This window comes from Andrographis paniculata, unplaced genomic scaffold (assembly GCF_009805555.1).
Source record: "Andrographis paniculata isolate CXL003 unplaced genomic scaffold, ASM980555v1 Contig52END, whole genome shotgun sequence".
Lineage (NCBI taxonomy): Eukaryota > Viridiplantae > Streptophyta > Magnoliopsida > Lamiales > Acanthaceae > Andrographis > Andrographis paniculata.
In genome coordinates this window covers 4302853-4324995 of record NW_026137587.1, presented here as the reverse complement: position 1 = coordinate 4324995, position 22143 = coordinate 4302853, and the positions used below count along the sequence as shown (strand labels likewise).

At 33.3% G+C, this 22143-nt stretch overlaps 1 protein-coding gene across 1 annotated transcript; it reads right to left on the bottom strand.

Annotated features, from left to right (window-relative positions):
- Window positions 1-656: 656 nt before the first annotated feature.
- On the bottom strand, window positions 657-10307 carry LOC127254895 (pleiotropic drug resistance protein 1-like). The gene is made up of 21 exons (XM_051280233.1): window positions 9982-10307; window positions 9225-9345; window positions 8193-8281; window positions 7992-8076; window positions 7529-7688; window positions 7377-7453; window positions 6461-6514; window positions 5964-6356; window positions 5134-5729; window positions 4879-5039; window positions 4684-4787; window positions 4420-4576; window positions 4149-4327; window positions 3733-4065; window positions 3343-3633; window positions 3172-3255; window positions 2898-3031; window positions 2586-2813; window positions 2307-2478; window positions 1525-1779; window positions 657-1015 (listed from the first exon to the last, which is right to left on the bottom strand). The coding sequence occupies exons 1-21, from the start codon at window positions 10290-10292 to the stop codon at window positions 758-760; spliced, it is 4242 nt and encodes a 1413-aa protein (XP_051136190.1). The 5' UTR covers window positions 10293-10307; the 3' UTR covers window positions 657-757.
- Window positions 10308-22143: the final 11836 nt, after the last annotated feature.

The following is a 22143-nucleotide window of genomic DNA, read 5'->3' as shown; positions in this document are numbered from 1 at the left end:
GTACCCTGCAAACTAAGCTCGACAGGCAAGTCACACTAGGCGAACAATGTGTGGCTGATGACTGAGGGGTCGTGGGTTTAAACCCTTTGATTTTATGAATTTTGACTTGAGAGTGAATTTAATTAATTAATGGATTTGAATTACTTCTGATTAATAATAAGTTGTAATTAAAACCTATCCTATAACTATCTAAAGTATTTGAAATATTAAAAAGAATTGATTTCAAATCTACAATCAACTTTTGAAGATTTAAAATTCTGTCAAACGAAACTATTAGAATCTATTCATTAGAAATACTTAAATCCCTCCAACTAATTTCAACATTTTTTTTTTGTTTTTTCATTTTTGCAAGTTTCTCACCAAAAGAGGTAGGCATGAATGATAATTATACACTTAACTTTAAACTATAAAATAAAATAGACTCAAGTTTTGACGTGCGAATTGTTGAGATATTTTATGTATTCAGTTTAAGATTTAGATTAGATTATTTAGATTTAATTATATACACGCACCTTATTTTGATAATTAATACAAAATGAAAAATTGAATAAATAAATCTAAATCTACTGAATCTAAAATTAAATATCTAAAATATTTCAACGCAAATGTATACAAATAGTAATGTTAAATAACCATATCAAATATAATCTCTTGACAAAGAAATTTTGTTTTCGATATACACACGACAATACTATTACTAAGAGAACACGACAAATTTCAAACCTGATTTTATTTAGAGTTACATATTTCTACCTCGTCATCGTCTTTGAAAATTGAAAACCTTTATGGCGAAGCCGAACATGAAAACAAAAAGCAAGGGAAACCCGACAATGACAATGGCAACGGGGCCAAGAAAATCGTGTTTGAACCCGAAAAACTCTTTTAAATACTCCTTAACCGTCACCCCGGGGAGTACGTACTCCTCGACATCTCCAAATTGGGACGTAGTTAGACCGTACAACGTCCACGCCACCGGACAAGCCCAATAATACCATCTCCACCATATCGGCATGCTCTAGTATTCACAACAAAATAGAAATTATTCAAAGTTATATTATCCCATTCATTTAGAGTTAATAGGATTTAAAATTTACTCCCTTTGCCGAGATAATTATGACACTTTGTTTAGATATGAAGACTAAAAATAATAGTATATTAACATAAAAGTAGTTCCTGTAAAAAGTAAAGCGACGAGTATTATAGAATATTTATTATAAAGTTGATAAAATAAAAAATTACGGAATAAATAAAAAAATAGTGTTACAATTATTACTATTTGTTAAAATATGAGTATTAAAATTATAGATCATAAAACTTTTTTTTATATATAGTAAATGAATTATGCATAAATTTAACTGATAATAAAGACATGGTAAGCATAATTTTAACGGACGGAAGAAGTAATAGTATTCGATAATTACTTTAAAAAGGCAAAAAAGAAAGAAAGAAACATGTTTATGTTTGAGCTTGGCTTTGATACTTAAATTTATATAAGAAAATGAATAAGTTAGAACTTAAACTTACCGGGTGCGGAATTATGAAACCGGAAAAGAGATTCCAAAGACTGAGCAAGGCGGCGCTCATGATGGTAGCAATGTGGTAATTGGGAGTCATGGCGACGGCCATCATGCCGTAGAAGGTGAAGTAGAGCAATGTGAAAAACATAATGAAAACGTACCAAAAGAACTTTGCCGCGGTCCATTGAAAATCGATCATTGCATACACAATGACGCCGTAGACCACACCTTGCACAAATATATAAGGAATTTCGATAAGAACCTGGAAAAAATAAGATCGTCGAAGTTATTTTGGACCCAAAGAGTAAATGTAATAAAACCTCGCTATAACATTGTAAATTTAGTCTTGTCCTCGTAGTTTATTATCACTTTTGTCTCGTATATTTCATTTGTTATTTTTTGATCTAATACTTTGTAAAATCATCAGTTTTCTTGTCCTTACCCCTCACAAACTACCTTGCAAGAATATAATTTTTTTGCTACGACTAGGACAAAAGTAATAATTGACTATAAGTACTCGACTACATTTGCGATTTCCTAATATCGTAAGATTTTATTATTGCTTTTGGCTCATATACTTCATCTATTGTGTTTTGATCAAATGCTTTGTAAACAATGAATTTTCTCGTCCTAACCCTTCGTAAACTACATTGCAAGAAGATCGAGCGTTTGCTATGATCACGACAAAAGTGATAATTGACTATAAACACTTGTCTACATTTGCGATTTCCTAATATCAAAAGATATAACGAACGTATTAGTAAAAAAAAAAAAATCGAAAATGGTAACCTGTGCGATAGCGTAGGGCATGGAGGAATACATTCCGGCTGCTTTTTCTCGGTAGAAAACCATTCTCTCAATAGACACAACCGGCATCACCGAGACGCAGTTTTGGATGCCTAGAAAGAGGACTGAGGCGTACATAGAACCGATCGAATTTAATATATCTTGTAAGCCATCCCTATTCCAATTATTTCATTAGTACTAAAAAAATCGCAACATTAAATAGTGGAACCGAACACGTTAAAACGATCATTTTCAAAAATCTTATTCGATTTCTATTCCTACCTCTTTGATCCAAGATCCCAAAACATGCTTCCAAATATCAGCCCAATAAAAGTCGTGAATAGAAATCTAACAGCCGTGTAAGGGGGATTTCGCCAATACGACCAATATTGTTTCCACAAACAAGCCAAGCATTGGATGCGGAAAGGCTGGACGTATCGACTAGGAAAATATAGATCTTTTGTGCCCGGGCTCGGCGTGCTTAGCTCGCTGATCAAACTTTTGTTTCTCCTGGTAAGATCAGACATCAATGCAGCTTAAGGTAGCTCTGTTTTGCACTTAGAATTGTTGTAATGAAATGAAAATGTTGCAAACCTGTATAAAGGAGAGTTTCTATACACCTCGGCGAAGTCGACCCCTAAGGACACTTCGTTCGCGGATGAAGTCACTTCGAGCATCCATGTCGCCGGATTATGACCATCTTTGATTTTGGTCACTCCTTCGATGCCCTTGTTGAAAACAAGTGAATGAGTTAGATGAACTAAACTGTTAAGATATATTTCGAATATATTATATTTATGGTAATTGTCTTATCTAAGAGATTTGTAAGATTTTTAACTTATTTAGATGATTTGACGCGAAAACTCACCTCGAAGTATTTGATGAGTTCACAAGAATGGCGCCCCAAGGGGCCAACGTATATCTCTTCTCCGCCGCGTTTAAGCAAAAGCAGCTGACGGAAAAAATTTTAGTTCGACGAAAGTAAAGCGCGAAAGAAAATTCGAATCCTTGTTTAGGATCGGGTTTCAAGAATTTTTACCTCATCGAACGCTTCAAATATGTCGATGCTCGGCTGATGTATAGTGCAGACGACTGTTCTTCCCGTATCCACCGTGTTCCTAACCGTTCGCATCACTATTGCAGCCGCTCTCGCGTCAAGCCCCGAGGTTGGCTCGTCCATGAAAATTATCGATGGGTTGGCAACGAGCTCGACCGCAATTGTAAGCCTCTTCCGTTGCTCGGTCGAGAGGCCACTCACCCCCGGCAAGCCAACTAATGCGCTTCGCAATGGCGTGAGCTCGACGAGCTCCATGACCTCCTCGACAAACATCTTCACATATTCGAACAATTCGAAACATCTTAAAAATAAATTTTACTGCATAATTCACCTTCGTGTAAAATGATAAGTTTCGGATATCGATAAACCGACCTCTCGGGTTTTTTGATCGACTTCGGGAGCCAACCGTAGCCAAGCCGAATAGAGAAGCGATTCGTGCACGGTGACGTGCGGGGAATGGATGTCGTTTTGCTCGCAATATCCGGATATTCGAGCAAAAGTTTCTTGCTTCTTGGGGTATCCCGATATCGTAATATTCCCATCGATGTATCCTGATGTTTTTCGACCGGCTAGCACATCCATCAGCGTCGTCTTGCCAGCTCCGCTAACGCCCATCAACGCCGTCAAAACCCCCGGCCTAAAAGCCCCGCTTACGCCCTTTAGAAGCACCAATTTTTCCTCGACAAACCCTTTGTCTTTCATCTCCTACAAATCGCGTAATAACAACGAAAACATCGATACAAAAAATGTGCCTCGTGCCTAAAAATTTTATCGAATGAATTGTATACCTGCGGCATGTCGACCGAGTACATGATTTCGTCGAAGGTGATGGAATAAGGCTCGAACGGGAGAACCATTCCCTTTTTCTTCTTCATGGTCAGACCGACTCGACTTGCCATTTCTACTCCGTCCCTATTTTCATTATCGTCGCTCTCTATTGGCTTTACAGCGTGAGACTGTCCAAAAGCTACGCGCGACAAGCTAGATTACTATAACACATATCGAATGATCGAATGATGTAGTTAAGTTAGTAGTAAAAGAGATCGGAAAAACACTTACGATCAAGAACCGTGAGAGCAATCACGAAACCTATGTTCCATACGACGATGAACCCGATCAACGCTCCTACGCCTATCCAATACATTTTTGGATCGGTTAAGAACCCCCGCGACTTCAAGACCGTGATCCCTAATGTCTCATTCGTGTACGCGTACACCTTCAAAGAGAAATATTTTTTTCGAATAGACATACTTAGGAGTGCTTAGATTAGGATTCGACGCGATCTATGTTTAGATGCGATGAGATCTTCGAAGAACAGCTTACATGGTTCCAACTGTTGGATCGAAACTCGTTGACAAGAACGGCTGTTTGAGCATACATCAACGGCGATGTCCAATAACCCCAAATCCACCATTTCTTCATTTGCTCTGCACGAAAGAAGATTCGAACATTGAAATGATTCGATGGTATATGTCCTAACAAGCTAAATGGGTTACGTTCCTCTGTTTTCGTTCTAACCTCGCGACAAGATGACACCGCCCATCACGAAAAGTATGAACAATGCGAATGCACCAAACGTGTTCGCGATGATCATGTTCCGCCCTATCGATCCGATTAGCCGAAACAATCCATTCGCCATTTGATGCAGCAGTAGAAGCACGAGGAACTGCTTGAACAATCTGCATACAATTTTTTTAAAAAAAATCGAAGTTTTGCGAGCTTAGATAATCGGTTACTCTGTTTTTAACGCGACGAACTTCTCAATTTTCTTACCTCGATGGCGCTGGATCGTATCCGATCGTATAGTAAGTGATGAACACCCAAGCCGCGGACTCAATAACCGAAATCGGGATCTTGAGAAGCCACATTGGAACAGCGTAGACCCACGGCGGGAAAAACAACGAGTCGCGCTGCTTGTAAAACACCGGAAGCTTGTAGATCGTCATGGAAACCTCCGGCATTCCATTGAACATAATGATCGTCGTGGCGAAGAACAGAGCGCCGAGGTAAATATACCCGTCCTCTAAGCCTCGATGGTGCATATTCGTCCTCAGGAACAGCGTCATCGTTATGATTCCTATCATCGTAACTTGTCCGACCTTGAACAAGTACACGAACGAGTTTCGCTTCATTAACAAGAGCTCTCGTCGAGCGCACGTTTTTAGTAGCTTCATCACCGAAGTCCCGTACTTTCTCGTCGTCAATGCCGCCGGGTGGCTTTGGGTCTTGTTGTAAGGGGTTGCGACGCTTTCATTAAGCAGTTGCCCGACGTAGAACGACCGGAACGCCTCAACGAAATTGTCGACCGTCACAAACCTATACGGCTCGTCGCGCGCCCAATATTGCGGCTGGTCCTTCTTCGACGTAACCTGCAAGAAAACATAATCGCGACGAGCAGTAACGAAACTAGCATCTAAATTTTAAGGGGCAAAATATTATAATTTATTTAATATTTAACTAATAAATTTAATATTTTTAATACTAAAAGAATTATAAAAAATTGGACGGTTGGGCGGGCTAGGGTCAATTGACCGCAAGCCCAGTGTAGTTCCGTCCTTGGCAATGAATACGAGGATTATCAAATATTTATATTTAAAACGTACTTCTTGCAAGAAGTCGGCCACAGCTTTCCTCTCGGGGCATCGAAAGCCTAATGACTCGAAAAATTCGAGCACGTTGTCTCGAGGGCCTTGGTAGACAATCTTGCCATCGGACAAGAGGATGATGTCGTCGAAAAGCTCGTATGTCTCGGGCGCCGGCTGGAGGAGCGATATTAGGGCAGTCCCGTTGAGGATGTGGATGGCTTGTCTTAACGAGTTCACGATTTCATATGTCGTCGAGCTGTCAAGACCGGTTGATATCTCGTCCATGAACAGAGCATTCGTCGGCCCGACCAGCATTTCGCCTGTGGTGAGACGCTTTCTTTGTCCTCCCGATATTCCTCTTCTCACCTCGTCTCCGACTAGAGTGTCCGCGCATATATCCAGCCCGAGTATCTGCACGCCGAGAAGCAAATTATCGCATTTTTTTTTTTTTGCTTTTTTCTTACTAGACAGGAATCTGTTTCAAACTATTGTCGCCGGAGTTGTATTCACAGTACCTTCAGCACATACTCTGTTACTATCTTCGCTTCCTGCCCTTCGGTTGCAACAGCCTTAATGTCGCGACATGTATAGCGCGAAATGTATTAGACTCATCTTGTAAGAATACTAAGCTTAAATACTCTATAATTGTTTGTATTATGTTAACATATATGAGCGACAAAATCAGTTGTAAAATTTTACGTAGTTAAAATGTAACTTTATTTTTACTGATTCAATGTTTTTTTTTTTTTTTTTTTTTTTCGATGCAGCGGATAAAGAACAAAAAAAAAGTTTAGATAACTATTAAATATTTAGAGAAAATTTCAACAAAATTATATAACATCATTTAATATAATTTTTACTAAAAGAAAAATAAAATTGAAACTAAAAGTGCACTAACTATAAAAAAAAATAAAAATTATTGCTTTTTACCTTAGAAAATAATTTTTTTAAGGGAAAATTAATAAAAATTATACTTACTTCCCTCAGCAGGTAATCTATCAACTTCAATTTGGAGAAATTCTTTTTAATATTAAAAATATTTTTTATATATATATTTTTTTGCAAATGTTATATTATAAGATCAATTCCAACCCACTCCAAATACCCCAATATGCAGTTATGTACCGTGCTATTCTACGTGAAGTTTTTATGGTACTATGTGGTGTTGTTTATATTTTTGTTATTTTTTGGAAGTATTGTATAATTTTTTATTTTTTTAAAAAATAATATATAATTTTATATTTTAAAAATTTATATATAATTATATTGTTTTGAAAAAAAATTATATAATTTTATTTTTTTAAAAAAATAAATATAAATTATATATATATATGAATTATAATGTAAATAAATTAAAGTTGGGTTGGACGAAGATAGTATAATTTCATTATTTTATTATCTACTTATATATGTTTAGTAGAAATAACTTACCTTCATGAAGATGTCAATGTCGGGATCGGGCTTAATATTGGCATCCTTTTCTCTTCTCGACAACTCCGACAACATCTCTGCACCCCCATAAGTTAACTATTTTCTAACAAGAGTACTGCAAAACTATCTACATACGTGTAAGAAAAGAATACCATAGCGATGTCCAATCCCCTGGCATCGTGCCGAGAATTCCAGCGTTTCTCTAACAGTCATTTCACCGATATGAAGATCGTGTTGGCTAATGTAGGCAGCCGTTGTTTGGGGCACGAACTCGTTCATTTCGTGCCCGTTGTAAGTCACTCTTCCAGAAACCTGCAGCTTATGCACATTGAAGATAACATTAAAATTGTGTTCTTTTGTAGGTTTTAACGCAAATTTTTATTGTTCAGATTTTATTTTTTTTCTAAAAATATTAAATCAAATAATTACTTTTTTTTTAATATTATTATAAATCAATTTTACTTTCAAAACATCACATCAATATCTATTTATATTTCATCAAACAATTATTCAGATTCAACTTTTTATTATTCAACAATCCAAACTCACAAACAAACACACTATAATTGTTTTCCGCGATTGAATCGAAAGGGATAATGTTTCGACAAATTTGACCTTGAGATCGGAAGCTAACTTTCCGGCCAAAGCCAACAGCAGCGTCGTCTTCCCCGAACCGGGAGGACCTAACAGCAATGTCATTCTTGAAAATGGACATGGAAAATACAAATATGGTTAGGTTCAGACAGGAAATGTTTGTTTTGTTGTAAAGTTATTGCATATATACAATTCATATATATATGTATCGATCGATCGAACCTGCATGGTTTGATGATTCCACTAACATCTTGCAGGACAGAAATATGTTTCTTCTTGCTTGGGAGGATGTGGAGACAGTTCAATAATCCCTTGGTGTGAAAAATGAAGAAAGAAACTTGTTTATTGAAGGCTTCTCTTGTAATAACAATAGATTGAAATTATGGATATTTAGGAAAAACTTTTTAATTTTTTGTTTCTATTTATAAATAGTAATTTTTTAAAAATATATATCATATTAAATTTATTTTGCATTTCCTAAAAGAATTCTATTATTCAATTTTTCATTATTTCTAAAATTTCTTACAACTTTTATATTTTATATTTAAAGGAACTAAGTTTCTTTTCTATTGTTTTTTTAGGCTTTACTCTCCTTAAGAATTTTTTGTTTTTTAATTTGTTTACTGTACAATTTTCAAGAATTTCCAATAAAAAATATATATATTTTGTGTCTCACAAAATATTATATTTTAATATGATATAAATAAATATAATACGTTTATAATTTTATGTGAAATATATTAAATAAAAAATAAATTATCATAGTAATAATATTTTCCGAAACACATCCTATTTAGAATTTTTTCACTTTATTCTTTGTTGACATAAAATTGACTTTGGATTCTAGAAATTGGACATTTCCGAGTTCTTTTACCATTTTAAATCTTAACATTATGTATGCTACATAGTTTTCATAAAAATATATTATTTTTTCTAAAAAAATATTATATTAAAATACTGTTTAAATAAAAATTTAAATCAATATTTCATTTAAAATCAATTTCAAACTACAATCAAACAAATAATCAAAGACTTCGGGTGCTATGTCCATATATCTCATTTTAACATGTTTAATTTAATTATGTTTTTAGTATATTTATATTTTTTTTATTAATTTTTTTCTTTTTTTTCTTTAATTTTTGTTGGTTGACTCTTGTTAGTAAATAAATAAATTATGTGTATCCCTAATAGTTTAACTTTTTAGGTAAGACAGTCATTTACATCATCTGACATGTTTAAGAAATGACTTTATACCTCGACAATGTTCATCGTGAAGTTTACAAACGTAGGCAACGACCGGCTCCCGATGTAGGTTTCCGCTTCCACGGTTAGATGCTCGAACCTCACTTCTATAGTCGGTATGTCAATCCCAACTCTAACCAAAACCAAAGATAAATTAAAGCATGATCGAGCTTGTTTGGTTTTCTTATAAATCAGCTAATTTTAGTATATTGATGTTGCTTTTTAGGCAAGCAAAACCAAACAGACAAAAAAAGATCTCGTTTGATTTTCTTACAAATCAACTAATTTTAGAATATTGACGCTGTTTTTTGACACTAATTTGACACTATTTCTTTCATCAAAATAATTTTTACACAATAATGACGACACCGGCCGTAAAATTCTGAAAGGGCAAAGTGTTGGTTCATTTTTACCGATTCAACGTTGTTTTTATCAATTTCAGGATGCTCTGGATAAAGAAGAAGAGGAAAAAAAAATTAGAGAAAAATTCAAAAGAAGTGCAAATCAACAAAATTATAAAAGTTTTACTATTATTTTTTAAAACTAAAAGGTAAAAAAACTGATGGGCAAATAAATACAAAATACATAATTTTGATATTTTTTACACAAAAAAAAAAAAAAATATCTTCATATTTTAGAGGATGGGCAGCTCTCTCCTAGTAGTTTCGCCCCGGTACAACGATCTTAGATATTATTTGAAAAAAAAAAAAAGAGAGACAAAAAAAGTTATTGTTCCTAATTAATTATCTCTTCGTTTCAATAAGATCACCTGTCGATACGGCGCCGGAGCTTCAACAAGAACTTCTCGTTATCTTGATTCGAGACATTGATGAGCCTTTCGAGCAACTCTTTTCTTTCTTGATGTCCGAGGTTTCTTACATCCACTTCGCTGGCGACGCCGGTGGATCCTTTGAGAAGGCCTCTTGTAAGACGGTTGTAGGTCGGAAGCTTCTCAAGCGCAGCCCACTTGAGCGCTTCTTCGTCGTCCTCTTCGCGGATCGAATATGAAAAAACTCCCAAGCTGCCATTCCTCCAAAGGGATGTGCTGTTTGTTCTGTAATAAGGATCACTTTGATCCATCTTGTCTGTAAATGAAGATCTAAAGTTGTTTGTATAAACTTCAAATGAATATATATTAGGCCATGTTAATTTTTTTTTTTTTTTTTTTTTTTCATGATGTGTAATTCAAGAACCTTCTTTTCATTTGAAATACTTTGGAGATTGATAGGGACTATTACTATAGGACCCCAAATAGGGTGGTAGGAATTTAATATAGTTCCACAGTGTACCGTATATTTATTGAGTGAAATAAAGGTTTGTTGTTTTGTAGACTCTAGTCTAATTTAAAAATACTATCGTTTATTTTATTTTATTTTATTTTTCTAACATACAATGTCACCATTAATACGAGAATTTTTTTTAAAAAATATTATTAGTAAATAATTAAAAATTTATTAAAAAATAATTATAATATAATAATAATAATAACTATAATTAAAATAATTAATTGGTATAATTAGAAAATTTAAAGTATGATGAGAGGATGTAATTCATTTCTAAAATGGAAAAGTAATATAAGATGTTGGACGCATAAAAACAAATACTTGAACATGATACGTGAAACAAAGATAGTACTATTTAGTTTCATAATTTTCAATAAGAAATACTCATTTTCGTCATTTAATAATCTATTCATTTTTTTTATTTTGGTCCGTCACATATCAAAGTATTCATTTTCATTTTTAGTAACGGTATTATCTACTTACAAATATCTTTCTAATTTACAATATATTACACAAATATCATTACATTTATATCATACAACACTAATAATGTTAGTTTAGTTTTTTTTTTACTTTTATTTCTACTACATTCTAATATAATACTAATATTTTTAAAACTTCGTGCAAAAAAATAAACAGATAGATAGATATGGAACGGATGAAATATTATTTCTTTTTTTATAATATTAAATTAAAATACAATTTAAATGAAAATTTAAATGAAAATTCAAACTCAAATTTAAACTAAACAAACTTTTAGTACTCCTATTAAAATTTATTATCCTTTAAATATGGGGACCGCCGAACTAAATCTAATACTTGAAAATTACGTCAATAGTATAAACTACATTTTACAATTTAAAAATGATTAATTAATAGTGTATATTTTTATATTTATTGCTATTTTTTTTTATTATGTAATAGTATATAATAAAATAGTAGTATTATATTAAAAGAGTATGCATTTTGTCATTTTATTCACTCTATGAAATTTTGAGCTCTTTATTTTAAATCGACCGTTTTGATATCCATCAAATTAGTTCAATTTTTTTTCCTAAATCACCAATTTCGTTAAAAATTTAACCAAGTGTATGTTTTTGCCTTTAATTGACAATCTTTTAACAGATACAAATAAGAAGAGGAAAAAACTTAAGTATACTAATTGAATACTAAAATTACCGATTATATCAATTAAAATTTAAATGAAATTGGTAATTAAGAAGTAAAATTAAACTGGTTTGATAAACCAGTGATCAAAAAAACTATCAATTTAAAAATAGATGGTTCAAAATTGACATATAGAGGAATAAAACAGATCAAAAACATATTTTACCCTAATTTATATGTATTATATATGAAATTATTAATTAAAAAATATATATATATATATATGTCGAAACCAAGCGAAGTAATTAATTTTATCCTGGATTCTTAATTTTATAATGTACTTACAAGCCTCTTGTAATTATGGCTATATCTATATGTTGACTTCCATGTACAATAAAGCATGAACTTCTCGTTTATATATATATGGGTGCGTTTCTTTGGATGAGTTAGAACAAAATTTAGTTTGAATTTGGTATAAAAATAATATTTGATGAGATATTTTGTGAGAAAAAAGATATATTTTTTTTGAAAAAATGCATAATTCAAATAATAAAATTTGGGAAAACTTTGTTAAATAAACAAATTCCCTAGGTTCCATTTGAAATGAGTTGGGTTTTATAGTAAATTAAAAAATAATAATATTTTAACGGTGAGTAAAAACATGTAAATTTTTTTTTTTGATATTTTCACCTTATATAAAATAATTGTATATGTAATATTATATGGCAATTTAAATAAAAATTAAAAATATTTTACTGAGAAGAGAAAGTGATAATTATGAGTTGGATGAATGAAAATTGTAAAGATGATACCCTAAATTAAGACGGAAATAGCATATGGTTTACATATATTTTGGCATAAATGTACTAGTTAATTACTTAGGTAAAGTAAGTGCTGAATTTGATGGTTCTATGAACAATAAGCATCGAAATGATAAATTGAAAAGTAAAAAAATATCAAATAAATAAAGAACAGAGTCATTCTTTCTCTTAACATTCTAATAACAACTTAATTAATACTAACAATTATATGAAACGGTACATATTTATTATAAAAATTTTCATTCTCAATACTTAGCAATATATATATATATATAGATAGATAGATAGAAAAGATAGTGATTTAATATATAGATATAGGAAATATTAAATCGAAGACAAATTAAGAAATGGGACCATAATGACAAATTTTATTGAGATATAAAGCCGCTTGATCGATGTCGACCATCTTAAACAATATATGTTAGCTTCAAAACCTTAACAACCTCAACGTTCTCATGTATGTTTAATGTTTACCATGAAATCAAGCAAGTTAAAAAAAAAAAAAAATCGACCGTTGTGAGTGTTTGTCCATTGTATAAATCTAAAAAATCCATCAGTTCGATCAAACTTGTCCAAATGATCCAAACCGCCATTTCAGTTTGCCAAAAAGGTCGAACATAAATAACAGATTTTGTTTATGTTTTCCAAATTTGGTTCTTGATTCTGTGTATTTATATATTTATTTTCTTAGTGAATATTTTGTATTTTAATAGAAATACAAAATACTTTATATATATATATATAAATTACTTTGCATTGATATGTTAGTTAATGTAATAATATTAATATAAATATATCAATATATATATTTGAGAGTATAATTTATGTATTGAGATAGATAGGGCTGCTGCAGAGTTGGCTATATTTATTACTTAGAGCCTGCAAAATTTCATAAATGCAATGCAAGCCATTTAATTACATTTACATTACACACACCTTTAAAAATCAACCCCACACTCCTATATGCCTAATTCTGCTCTTAATTACACGAAAATAATGTGTAAGAATAAATAAAAATCGAAAGTGAAGCGGGTATGGTGCTGTTGAAAATGGTTTGGATGAGATTATGGGGAATTTTGACTATATATATCATCCTCTGGTTCGGATCCATATCTAATACTCTTTTCAAAAGTAAAATGGATATTATATTACTTATGTGACATGTAAGATCGAAAAGAATCGAAGGTTTAAACCCATGACCTTGCGGTTATGAATCTACCTCACATTACTAAATTATTCTTTACGGACCTATATTTATATATCTCTGTGTTCAGTTCAATTGTAGTACATTTTGCATGGCCCATTGTAAAGGTTGTGTTGGTTTGTAAGTTTTAAATTTATGTTTTACTATTCATTATTGTTATTTTTCTTAAAAAGTCAATCCAATATTTATTTTAATTTTTTATATTTCACTAAAATATAATTTTATTTTTAAAATATCACATTATAATTTATTTATATTATATCAAATATTTATTTTAATTTAAATTTTTACTATTCGGGTACTCAAAGCTAACTATCAAATGTGCAACCAAGCAAATAGCTTGAGAGTTAGGTTCTAGGTTCAAGCCCGGGTAGGTGCATGTGTGTTTGGCGTTGAAGGAAATTTCCATCACGTACGTAAATATAATATGACAACAATATGTCTATAATTTGTTTCAAAGAGCTACACGTTCGTTCGATCGATATTCTTACAACACTAAATATGAGAAGCAAACATTCAAAGAGACCAAGCTACATTGAACACAAATACTATCGCCTTTGGAAATCGAATGCCTTGATCAAGAATGCAAACATCGAAACAAAGGAAGCCTAGTCCAACTACAACGGCATCCACAATGCCGACTTAATCATGTTTGACCCAAAGTAGGCATTGAGGAAGCATTGACCGTTTTACTTAAAAATTTATGTTTGAAACAATATGAATAATATATATATATATATATATATTTATATACATGAGTTAACCAATACGCATCCTCATGTGCAAGGGAGATATACATCACCTACGAAATTTGCACGTGGACGACGACAAATGGGGATGATGGGACTCGAACACGAGCCTTTCCAGCTCTGACACCATATTAGATAATGTAAACGACAGTCTCAACTTTAAGCTTAAATTTTTAGGTGACACATCATTTACAATATCTAACATACAACTCATATGTTATGTCTCCAAATTGCAATGCAACTAAACCGTAGAATGTCCAGGATTCACCCAAATGGAACAATCTCCACCACATTGGCGTTCATCGCAACAAAAACTGTATCATGCATTATCTTGTCGAAGAACATTCATAGGATTGACTGCCATTGTAAACTCACCAGCCAAGGAACTAGGAAGCCGGAAAAGAGGTTCCAAAAGGCGTAAAAATGAGTAGGATGTTATGTGAAGATTCAGTGTCACGGAAACACTATCATGCCGTAGAAGATGAAGTAAATTAGACTGAAGAACAAGAAGAATATATACCAAAAGTATTTTTTCTAACGGTGGGCAAAATATCCAAAATTCAGAAACCTAGATCTGAATCAAATTGAAATTTAAAATTTGGTTCGGATTTTTTAATCGGTTCAGATTAAATATTTGATAAATTTCAGATTTTAAAATTTATTCGGATCAGTATACTAAAAATTTGAACCAGTCCGAAATATATGGTAATATATTTTATTATAATATATATTTAATAAAAATAAAATTCAAAATTATTAATTATATTTAATATACTTAATTTTTATATATTATATATTTAATATTATATAACATTTATAAAAACATAAAATAATTTTTTAAAAGTAATAAAAAATCAAATTTACAGATTATTTAGGATTTTTCAATTTGGTTCCGATTTTTAAAATTTGAATTTTGATTATTTTGGTTTGATTTGGATTGATATTTTTAGAAGAATTTAGATTTGACAAAATCCGAACTGAAAATCCAAATGCTCACACCTAAATTTATCCACCGTCAATGTGAATCCGCTAACTTGATCAAATTTGTAAGAAACTTCATTCACTGCCTAAAAAATTCAAAGAAAACAAAATTTGACAATCAAATTTTCTCTTCTAACGAATATATATATTGTTGAAACTTGATTTGGATTTAGTGGTCTACCCGACCCGGAACCAAAGCGAAAAAGTTGTTTCAATTGACAGGGTTTCTTTTGGGTCCATCTTGATTAATAACAAATGGGCTTAGCGTTTAGAGTGTTTTGGGTGCTTATAAATAGAAAGCTATGGTTCCTAGCCGTATGACAATTATTGTAACTCTCTGAATCAGTATAATAAAATATCTCCGGTTCCTGCCCTTTGAGGTAGATTGACACACCGTCACCGAAAAATGTAAAACCTCTGTCTTCTTTATTTGCTTTCTTTCTTATTTTCTCATAACATTTGGTATCAGAGCTATATTTGATTGATTGAAGATATCCTCGTATAAGTTTGATCTGAAGAAGTTTAATGGGTCGAATGACTACACACTCTGTAAGGTCAAGATGAGGGCACTTCTGGTTCAACAGGAATGTGCAGCTGCATTGGAGGGAGAAAACAAGTTTTCTAAGACACGAAGAAGAAGGTGAAGAAGGAGATTTTGGAAAGGGCTCATTCTGCGATCTTGTTGTCAATTACTGATGAGGTGTTACGGGAGGTTATAGATCTGAAAACAGCTTCTGGGCTATGGGATAAACTGTGTGAGAAGTACTAGAACAACTCTCTCAGGAACAAGCTATATCATAACCAACGACTTTACACCCTCCGGATGTGCGAAAGTACTGAGGTAAAGGATCATTTTGATACATTTAACCGTATTATTCTTCATTTTCAAGGGGTTGAGGTTAAAATAGATTATGAAGATCAAGCTCTAATTTTACTGTGTTCACTACCTGGTTCATATGAGAATTTTGTAGATACTATATTATATGGTAGAACTACAATTTATGTTAATAATGTGAAAGATGCATTTATGTCCAAAGAAAAATTCTCTAGCAAAGTGACGAGGTCGTCAAAAGCGACAATGAACTTGCACTACCACTAGGTCTGATTACTCTAAACCGTGCCAAAAAGTTTCAAACTAATATTATGACATTAGTTCTACACTTTGAAGAGAAGAACATGCATAAAGTTGAAGCATGGAGGCCAATGGAACAAGCGTTGTCAACATTTGAATACATCCACCGACCATAATTTATAACACCTATAGGAGTTTCTACTCACATCATTACCCATGTGCGATAAGAGGTGTTTTATTTTATTTAATAAAGTGAGTCCCTTCAATCTAATTAATTAGACATCTCCTATTTACTTAATTAGTGGGATATAAATAATATATATTTTTGTCCCATATTGGTTGTAGAGTCTTTTGCCAAGCTAGTCTCCCCTATAAATAAGGCACTTGGCTTCACTTGTTAGACACCTTGAAACGTATATCAATTAAAGTTTTTCTCTTTATTCCATTATATTAAAATTAGTTTGTGAGCGAGGGTTATCCTTGCATACGCGTATCATTCTCAAATCGGGTCTTTGGGTTGATTCCTGGGGTTCGTGGCTTCCGAAACCGACCGGAGTTTCTAGCCAAATCGTTCGAGTCTCCATTGGTTTAGAGGTGTTGGGTCCAGGCAATGCTTGGGTTCACATCCGATCGATTGACGAATCGGACACCGGTAATATCTTCTTTTTTTTACTTAGTTTTTTTTATTTGAATTTAGTTTTAAGTTTCGGTTAGTATAGTTTAGTTACTTGGGTTGCGTCACAAAGTTAGGTGTTATCTTTGCAAGAAGAAGGGACACATTAAAAGGGATTATCCACAAAAGAAAGGAAATACAAAAGTTGAGTTTAGTAACAGTGGCAGTGTTGTTGTGGTATAAGACAGTTCTAATGATCGGGACGTTGATGAAGTTCTGACAATGTGTAGTGCTAGTACTGCTGATATCTGGACTATGGATACCGGTGGTTGTCACCATATGACATTCTCTCGTGATTTACTCACTTATTTCAAGGAGTAGAATAGAATTGTGAAGTTAGGTGATAATAGGGCTCTAGCCATAAAGGGGAAACGGATAGGGCAGATAAAATTGCATGACGGTACTGTCAGGAAATTTGACTGCTGGTATGTTCCTGAAATCAGAAAGAATTTGATTTCTCTTGGCAAACATTAGCCAGGAATGGTTTAAAATATCATGGTGAAGATGAGTGGGTAAAAGTCCTTAAAGGTGCTCTGGTGATGATGAAGGAAAAACTGCAACATGGAATTTATTTTCTACATGGCAGTTCATTGATCGAAACGACGGCGGTATCCCAGTCCTTGGATAAACATCATAACAGGACAAATTTGTGGCACCGTCGATTGGGTCACATGAGTGAGCAGGGGTTTTCTGTGCTAAGTAAGCAGGGTTTACTTGGTGGGGATGTGATAAGTAAAATTCAATTATGTGAGGCTTGTGTAAAAGGGAAGCAACGCAGGGTGAGGTTTAGTACCGTTTATCACAATTCAAAAGAAATTATGGAGTATGTTCATTCAGATTTATAGGTCCCTCTCTGGTGAAATCACAGGGTAGTTGTTCGTACTTTGTCACTCTCATAGATGATTATTCAAAAAAAGCCTGGCTGTACTTTCTGAAGACTAAAGATGAGGTGTTTGGGAAATTCAAGGAGTGGAAGACCATGGTTGAAAACGGATGGATAAACAGGTCAAGACTTTACAAACTGATAATGGGTTGAAGTTCTGCAATGCTCGATTTGATGATTTTTGCAAGAAAGAAGGTATAGTGAGGCACCGCACTGTACGACACATACCATAACAAAATGGTGTTGCGGAGCCAATGAACCAAATCCTTATGACGCGTGCTAGGTGTATGTGCATATTTTTTGGCTTATCTAAGCAATTATAGGCTGAAGCAATTAACACTGCTAGCTATCTAGTTAATATATCTCTATCAACTGCAATTAACTTAAAAAATCCTTAAGAAATATGGTCCGGTAAACCCTATGATTACTCTAATATAAGAATATTTGGATGACCTGCATATACTCATGTGAATTATGGTAAGCTGGAGCCGAGGACGGTAAAATGCATATTCCTAGAGTATGCAACATGAGTCAAAGGTTATCGACTATGGTGTATAGAAGGTAAAAATCCTGGTAAATTCCTTATTAACAGAGATGTAATCTTTGATGAATCTGTTATGCTTGATCAAAATAGAGGTTGTGAAAGTATTGTATGTACAAAAGATTGTGGCGCTAACCAGATGGTGAAGTTTGAGACTCCTAACAAAGTTGTGTTAGAGGAAGAGTGGCAGGATAATACTATTGATCAATCCGATCAACCAAATCAGTCAAAACCTCAACGGAAACCGGTTGAGGAGGAAGCTGATGACACTAATACTGGGGTTGAAGATTTCATAGCAGCTAGAAAGGGAAAGAGAAATATTCAGAACCAGCTAAGTTTGCAGGATGTGTCAATACATGTGACATGGATTTTGTGGCTTATGCATTGGCAGTTAGTACGGTGAACAGGTTTATGGCTAAACCGAGTAAAGTTCACTGAGGAGCTGTAAAGTAGATCTTGCGATATTTGAAAAGAGTGTCTGATATTTGTCTGGTATATGATAATAAAGGCCACGGTGATGGTCTGGTTGGCTATGCAGACTCTGATTACGAGGGTCACTTGGTGAAATGAAGATCACTGACTTGTTTTATCTTCACTTTCTTTGGATAGACAGTCAATTGGAAATCTACTTTACAACATACGGTTGTACTGTCGACGACTGAGGCGGAATACATGTCAATGACTGAAGGTATTAAAGAGGGTATCTGGTTACATGGTCTGGTGCAGAGTTTGGGTCTGAAGGTGGAGAAACCGGTGTTATTCTGTGATAGTCAGAGTGCTTTGAGTTTGACTAAAAATCTGGTGTATTATGAGAGAACCAAGCATATTGATGTAAGGTTGAATTTTATCTGTAATGTTTTAGAGGAAGACAGGTTTTCTATTTAGAAAATAGCTACATAACACAATCCAGCTGATATGTTGACAAAGACACTGCCGATGGGAAATTTCGATCACTGTTTGAACTTGGTGAATATTCGCATGAGGTAAAGTCCCCTCATGGCAGCTAGCATGAAGAAGACAACTAAGAGAAATACTGAGGAACCTTTGGCGGTTAGAGAAACTCCAAGTCAAGGTGGAAATTGTTGAAACGTGATGGATTTAGCGGTCTACCCGACTTGGAACCAAAGCGAAAAGGCTGTTTCAATTGGCAGGGTTCCTTTTAGGCCCATCTTAATTGATAACAAATGGGCTTAAAGTTTAAGATGTTTTGGGGTGCTTATAAATAGACAATGATTGTAACTCTCTGAATCAGTATAATAAAATTTCTCTGATTCCTGCCCGTGGACGTAGGTTGACACACCATCATCGAACTACGTAAAACCTCTGTGTTCTTTATTTGTTTTCTTTCTCATTTTCTCATAATATATATATCAAATCATGGGAGGGGATCCACGGCCCCAAACCCTTCCTGTCTTTCCCTGCCCCATCACGCACCCATGTATATCTATACATGGGTGTGTGATGGGGTAGGGAACGGTCCGATGCTGAGGATCCCCTCCCCAAATCATGACAATAGGTCACTTGTCCAATTGCATACAATAGAATGGAGTATAACTAGGCTACTCGATTGCGGAAAAACACCATTAGTTCAAAAATGACCATTGGTTGCACTGGTGAAACAATTTGTATGCCAAGAAAGAACATGAAAGCATACATATACCCATCTCATTCATTTTTATTTTTTTTTATTGTTGAATATTTCTACAAATGTACATGTTATAAAGGAAAAATCATCAAATATATAATAAACGATTGACGGGGACATGAAAGTGTGTGAAACCTTAAAAGTCTTTTAAAAACTTGCTTCTTCATTTCAACCACAAAATTGAATGAATGCTATATCCATTTTGAAATTTCAAAAATTGTGTAAGTAATAGCGTTGGATAATAATAGTCGGAATCGACGTAAAAGGCCAACGCCTCTGAGAATTATGATACTATAATAAAGAAACCAAAAGGGGTTTTCAATGTTTGCAAATTGTGCGGTTGTTTAATAGTTATAATATATGTTTGTGTTTAAAAGTTAACTCACATAGCTGGCCAAGCCTTGTATGAAATATCAATACTTCTTATCCTTTAAGATTACTACCATAATTTAGGATTTATCAGTAAGTAGCAGTTGTTCTTCTATCAAGTATTGGTCATAACATGCTATGAAGTATAGTTGTAGACTATGCATGCATCTTTTGTGAATTTAAATTGAATATTATAATAGAAAACCGACTTCTACTGATAAGATTGATACTCAAGTTTTTAACAAAATAAATTTTTGATAGTTTAGGGATACCATCGGCTTCCAATATATCTTAACCTGTAATATGCCCTTTAGCTCTATCTCCAAGAACTACTTCTCTACATTTATTTGCAATATAATCCTTTAAAATATGTCTTTTATTGGTCATATGACGGGATTAACTACTGTCAAAATACCACCGGATTAGACATATTGATATTTCGTTGGAAAGAATGACATTACACATCATCTGAAGCAGATTCTATTATGAATTTGATACATTGTTTGAGCTCATTTAAAGGTCAATGAATGGTTTTTTCAATCATAAGAACATTTTTCTACTTGAAATATTTTTTAGGTGAATGACCATAATAACCTTTGTACTAGTTGCGGTAGATAGACTATGTGAAACAACTATTTGTTCTTCACAAGAGGGCGGTTTGGCTCAACTACAACTTCCTCACTAGCTTCAATCAACCCCTCAACGTTTGGTTTTGTTTTATTTACATGGTTATCTTCATCAAACACTTTATCTTTCATCTTGTTGGATTCAACATTTCTCACTACAAAAAATGATTATATCCTCGTCATCACTGAGGTTTTGATGAAGTGTAGCAGCACAACCATCATCATCATCACTCCAGGTCACTTGGTAAGTATGTTTCTTTCTTTTGTTTCATTATTGGACACTCATATTTTACGTGACTAACACCACCACATCCATAGAAAGTTCATTGGAACCATCAAGTTTTGATGTTATATTAAACTTATTTTTCTGGTCTCTTTCAAATAAACCTTTAAGCTTACTGTAGGTTTGATTTTTTTGCTAAAAGAAACTCCAGTATTGTCATGTAGTTTCGACAACTATCTAATTCTAGCTATGAAGCTTACTGAAATATTTTCGTGCATGTTTCTTGCTGATCATTTTTACTAAATTATTGGATAGTATGACCATCTTCATCAAGTTCCACCTATGCTATATCTTCAATAGATATTACAATGTCTTTAAGAGTGTCTTCTTCCAAATGATTCATCTCATAGGTCAAGAGAATCTCATTTAAGCCTTTTAAACTCATCGACTTCAGTTTATCCATTTCCTTCAAATACAAAAATTTTGGGGGAAAACTTTTTGTAACAATTCAAAGTCTTTTTTCCCCTGGCTTCTACTATTCATATTAGAATTTAAAGTTGTATGATTGTTTCACCATATTTTTTAATCAATTGTAGTATTGAGCCACAATTTCATCCTCACCTATTTTTAACAATTAAAACGTACTTTTAACCCTTTGAGTTTAGTTTCCATTACTTATGCAGATTTTTCAAAGGCATTCTGTAATGCATCTTATGCATCATTAGCTTTTCTGTAGTTGGAAATAATACGACAT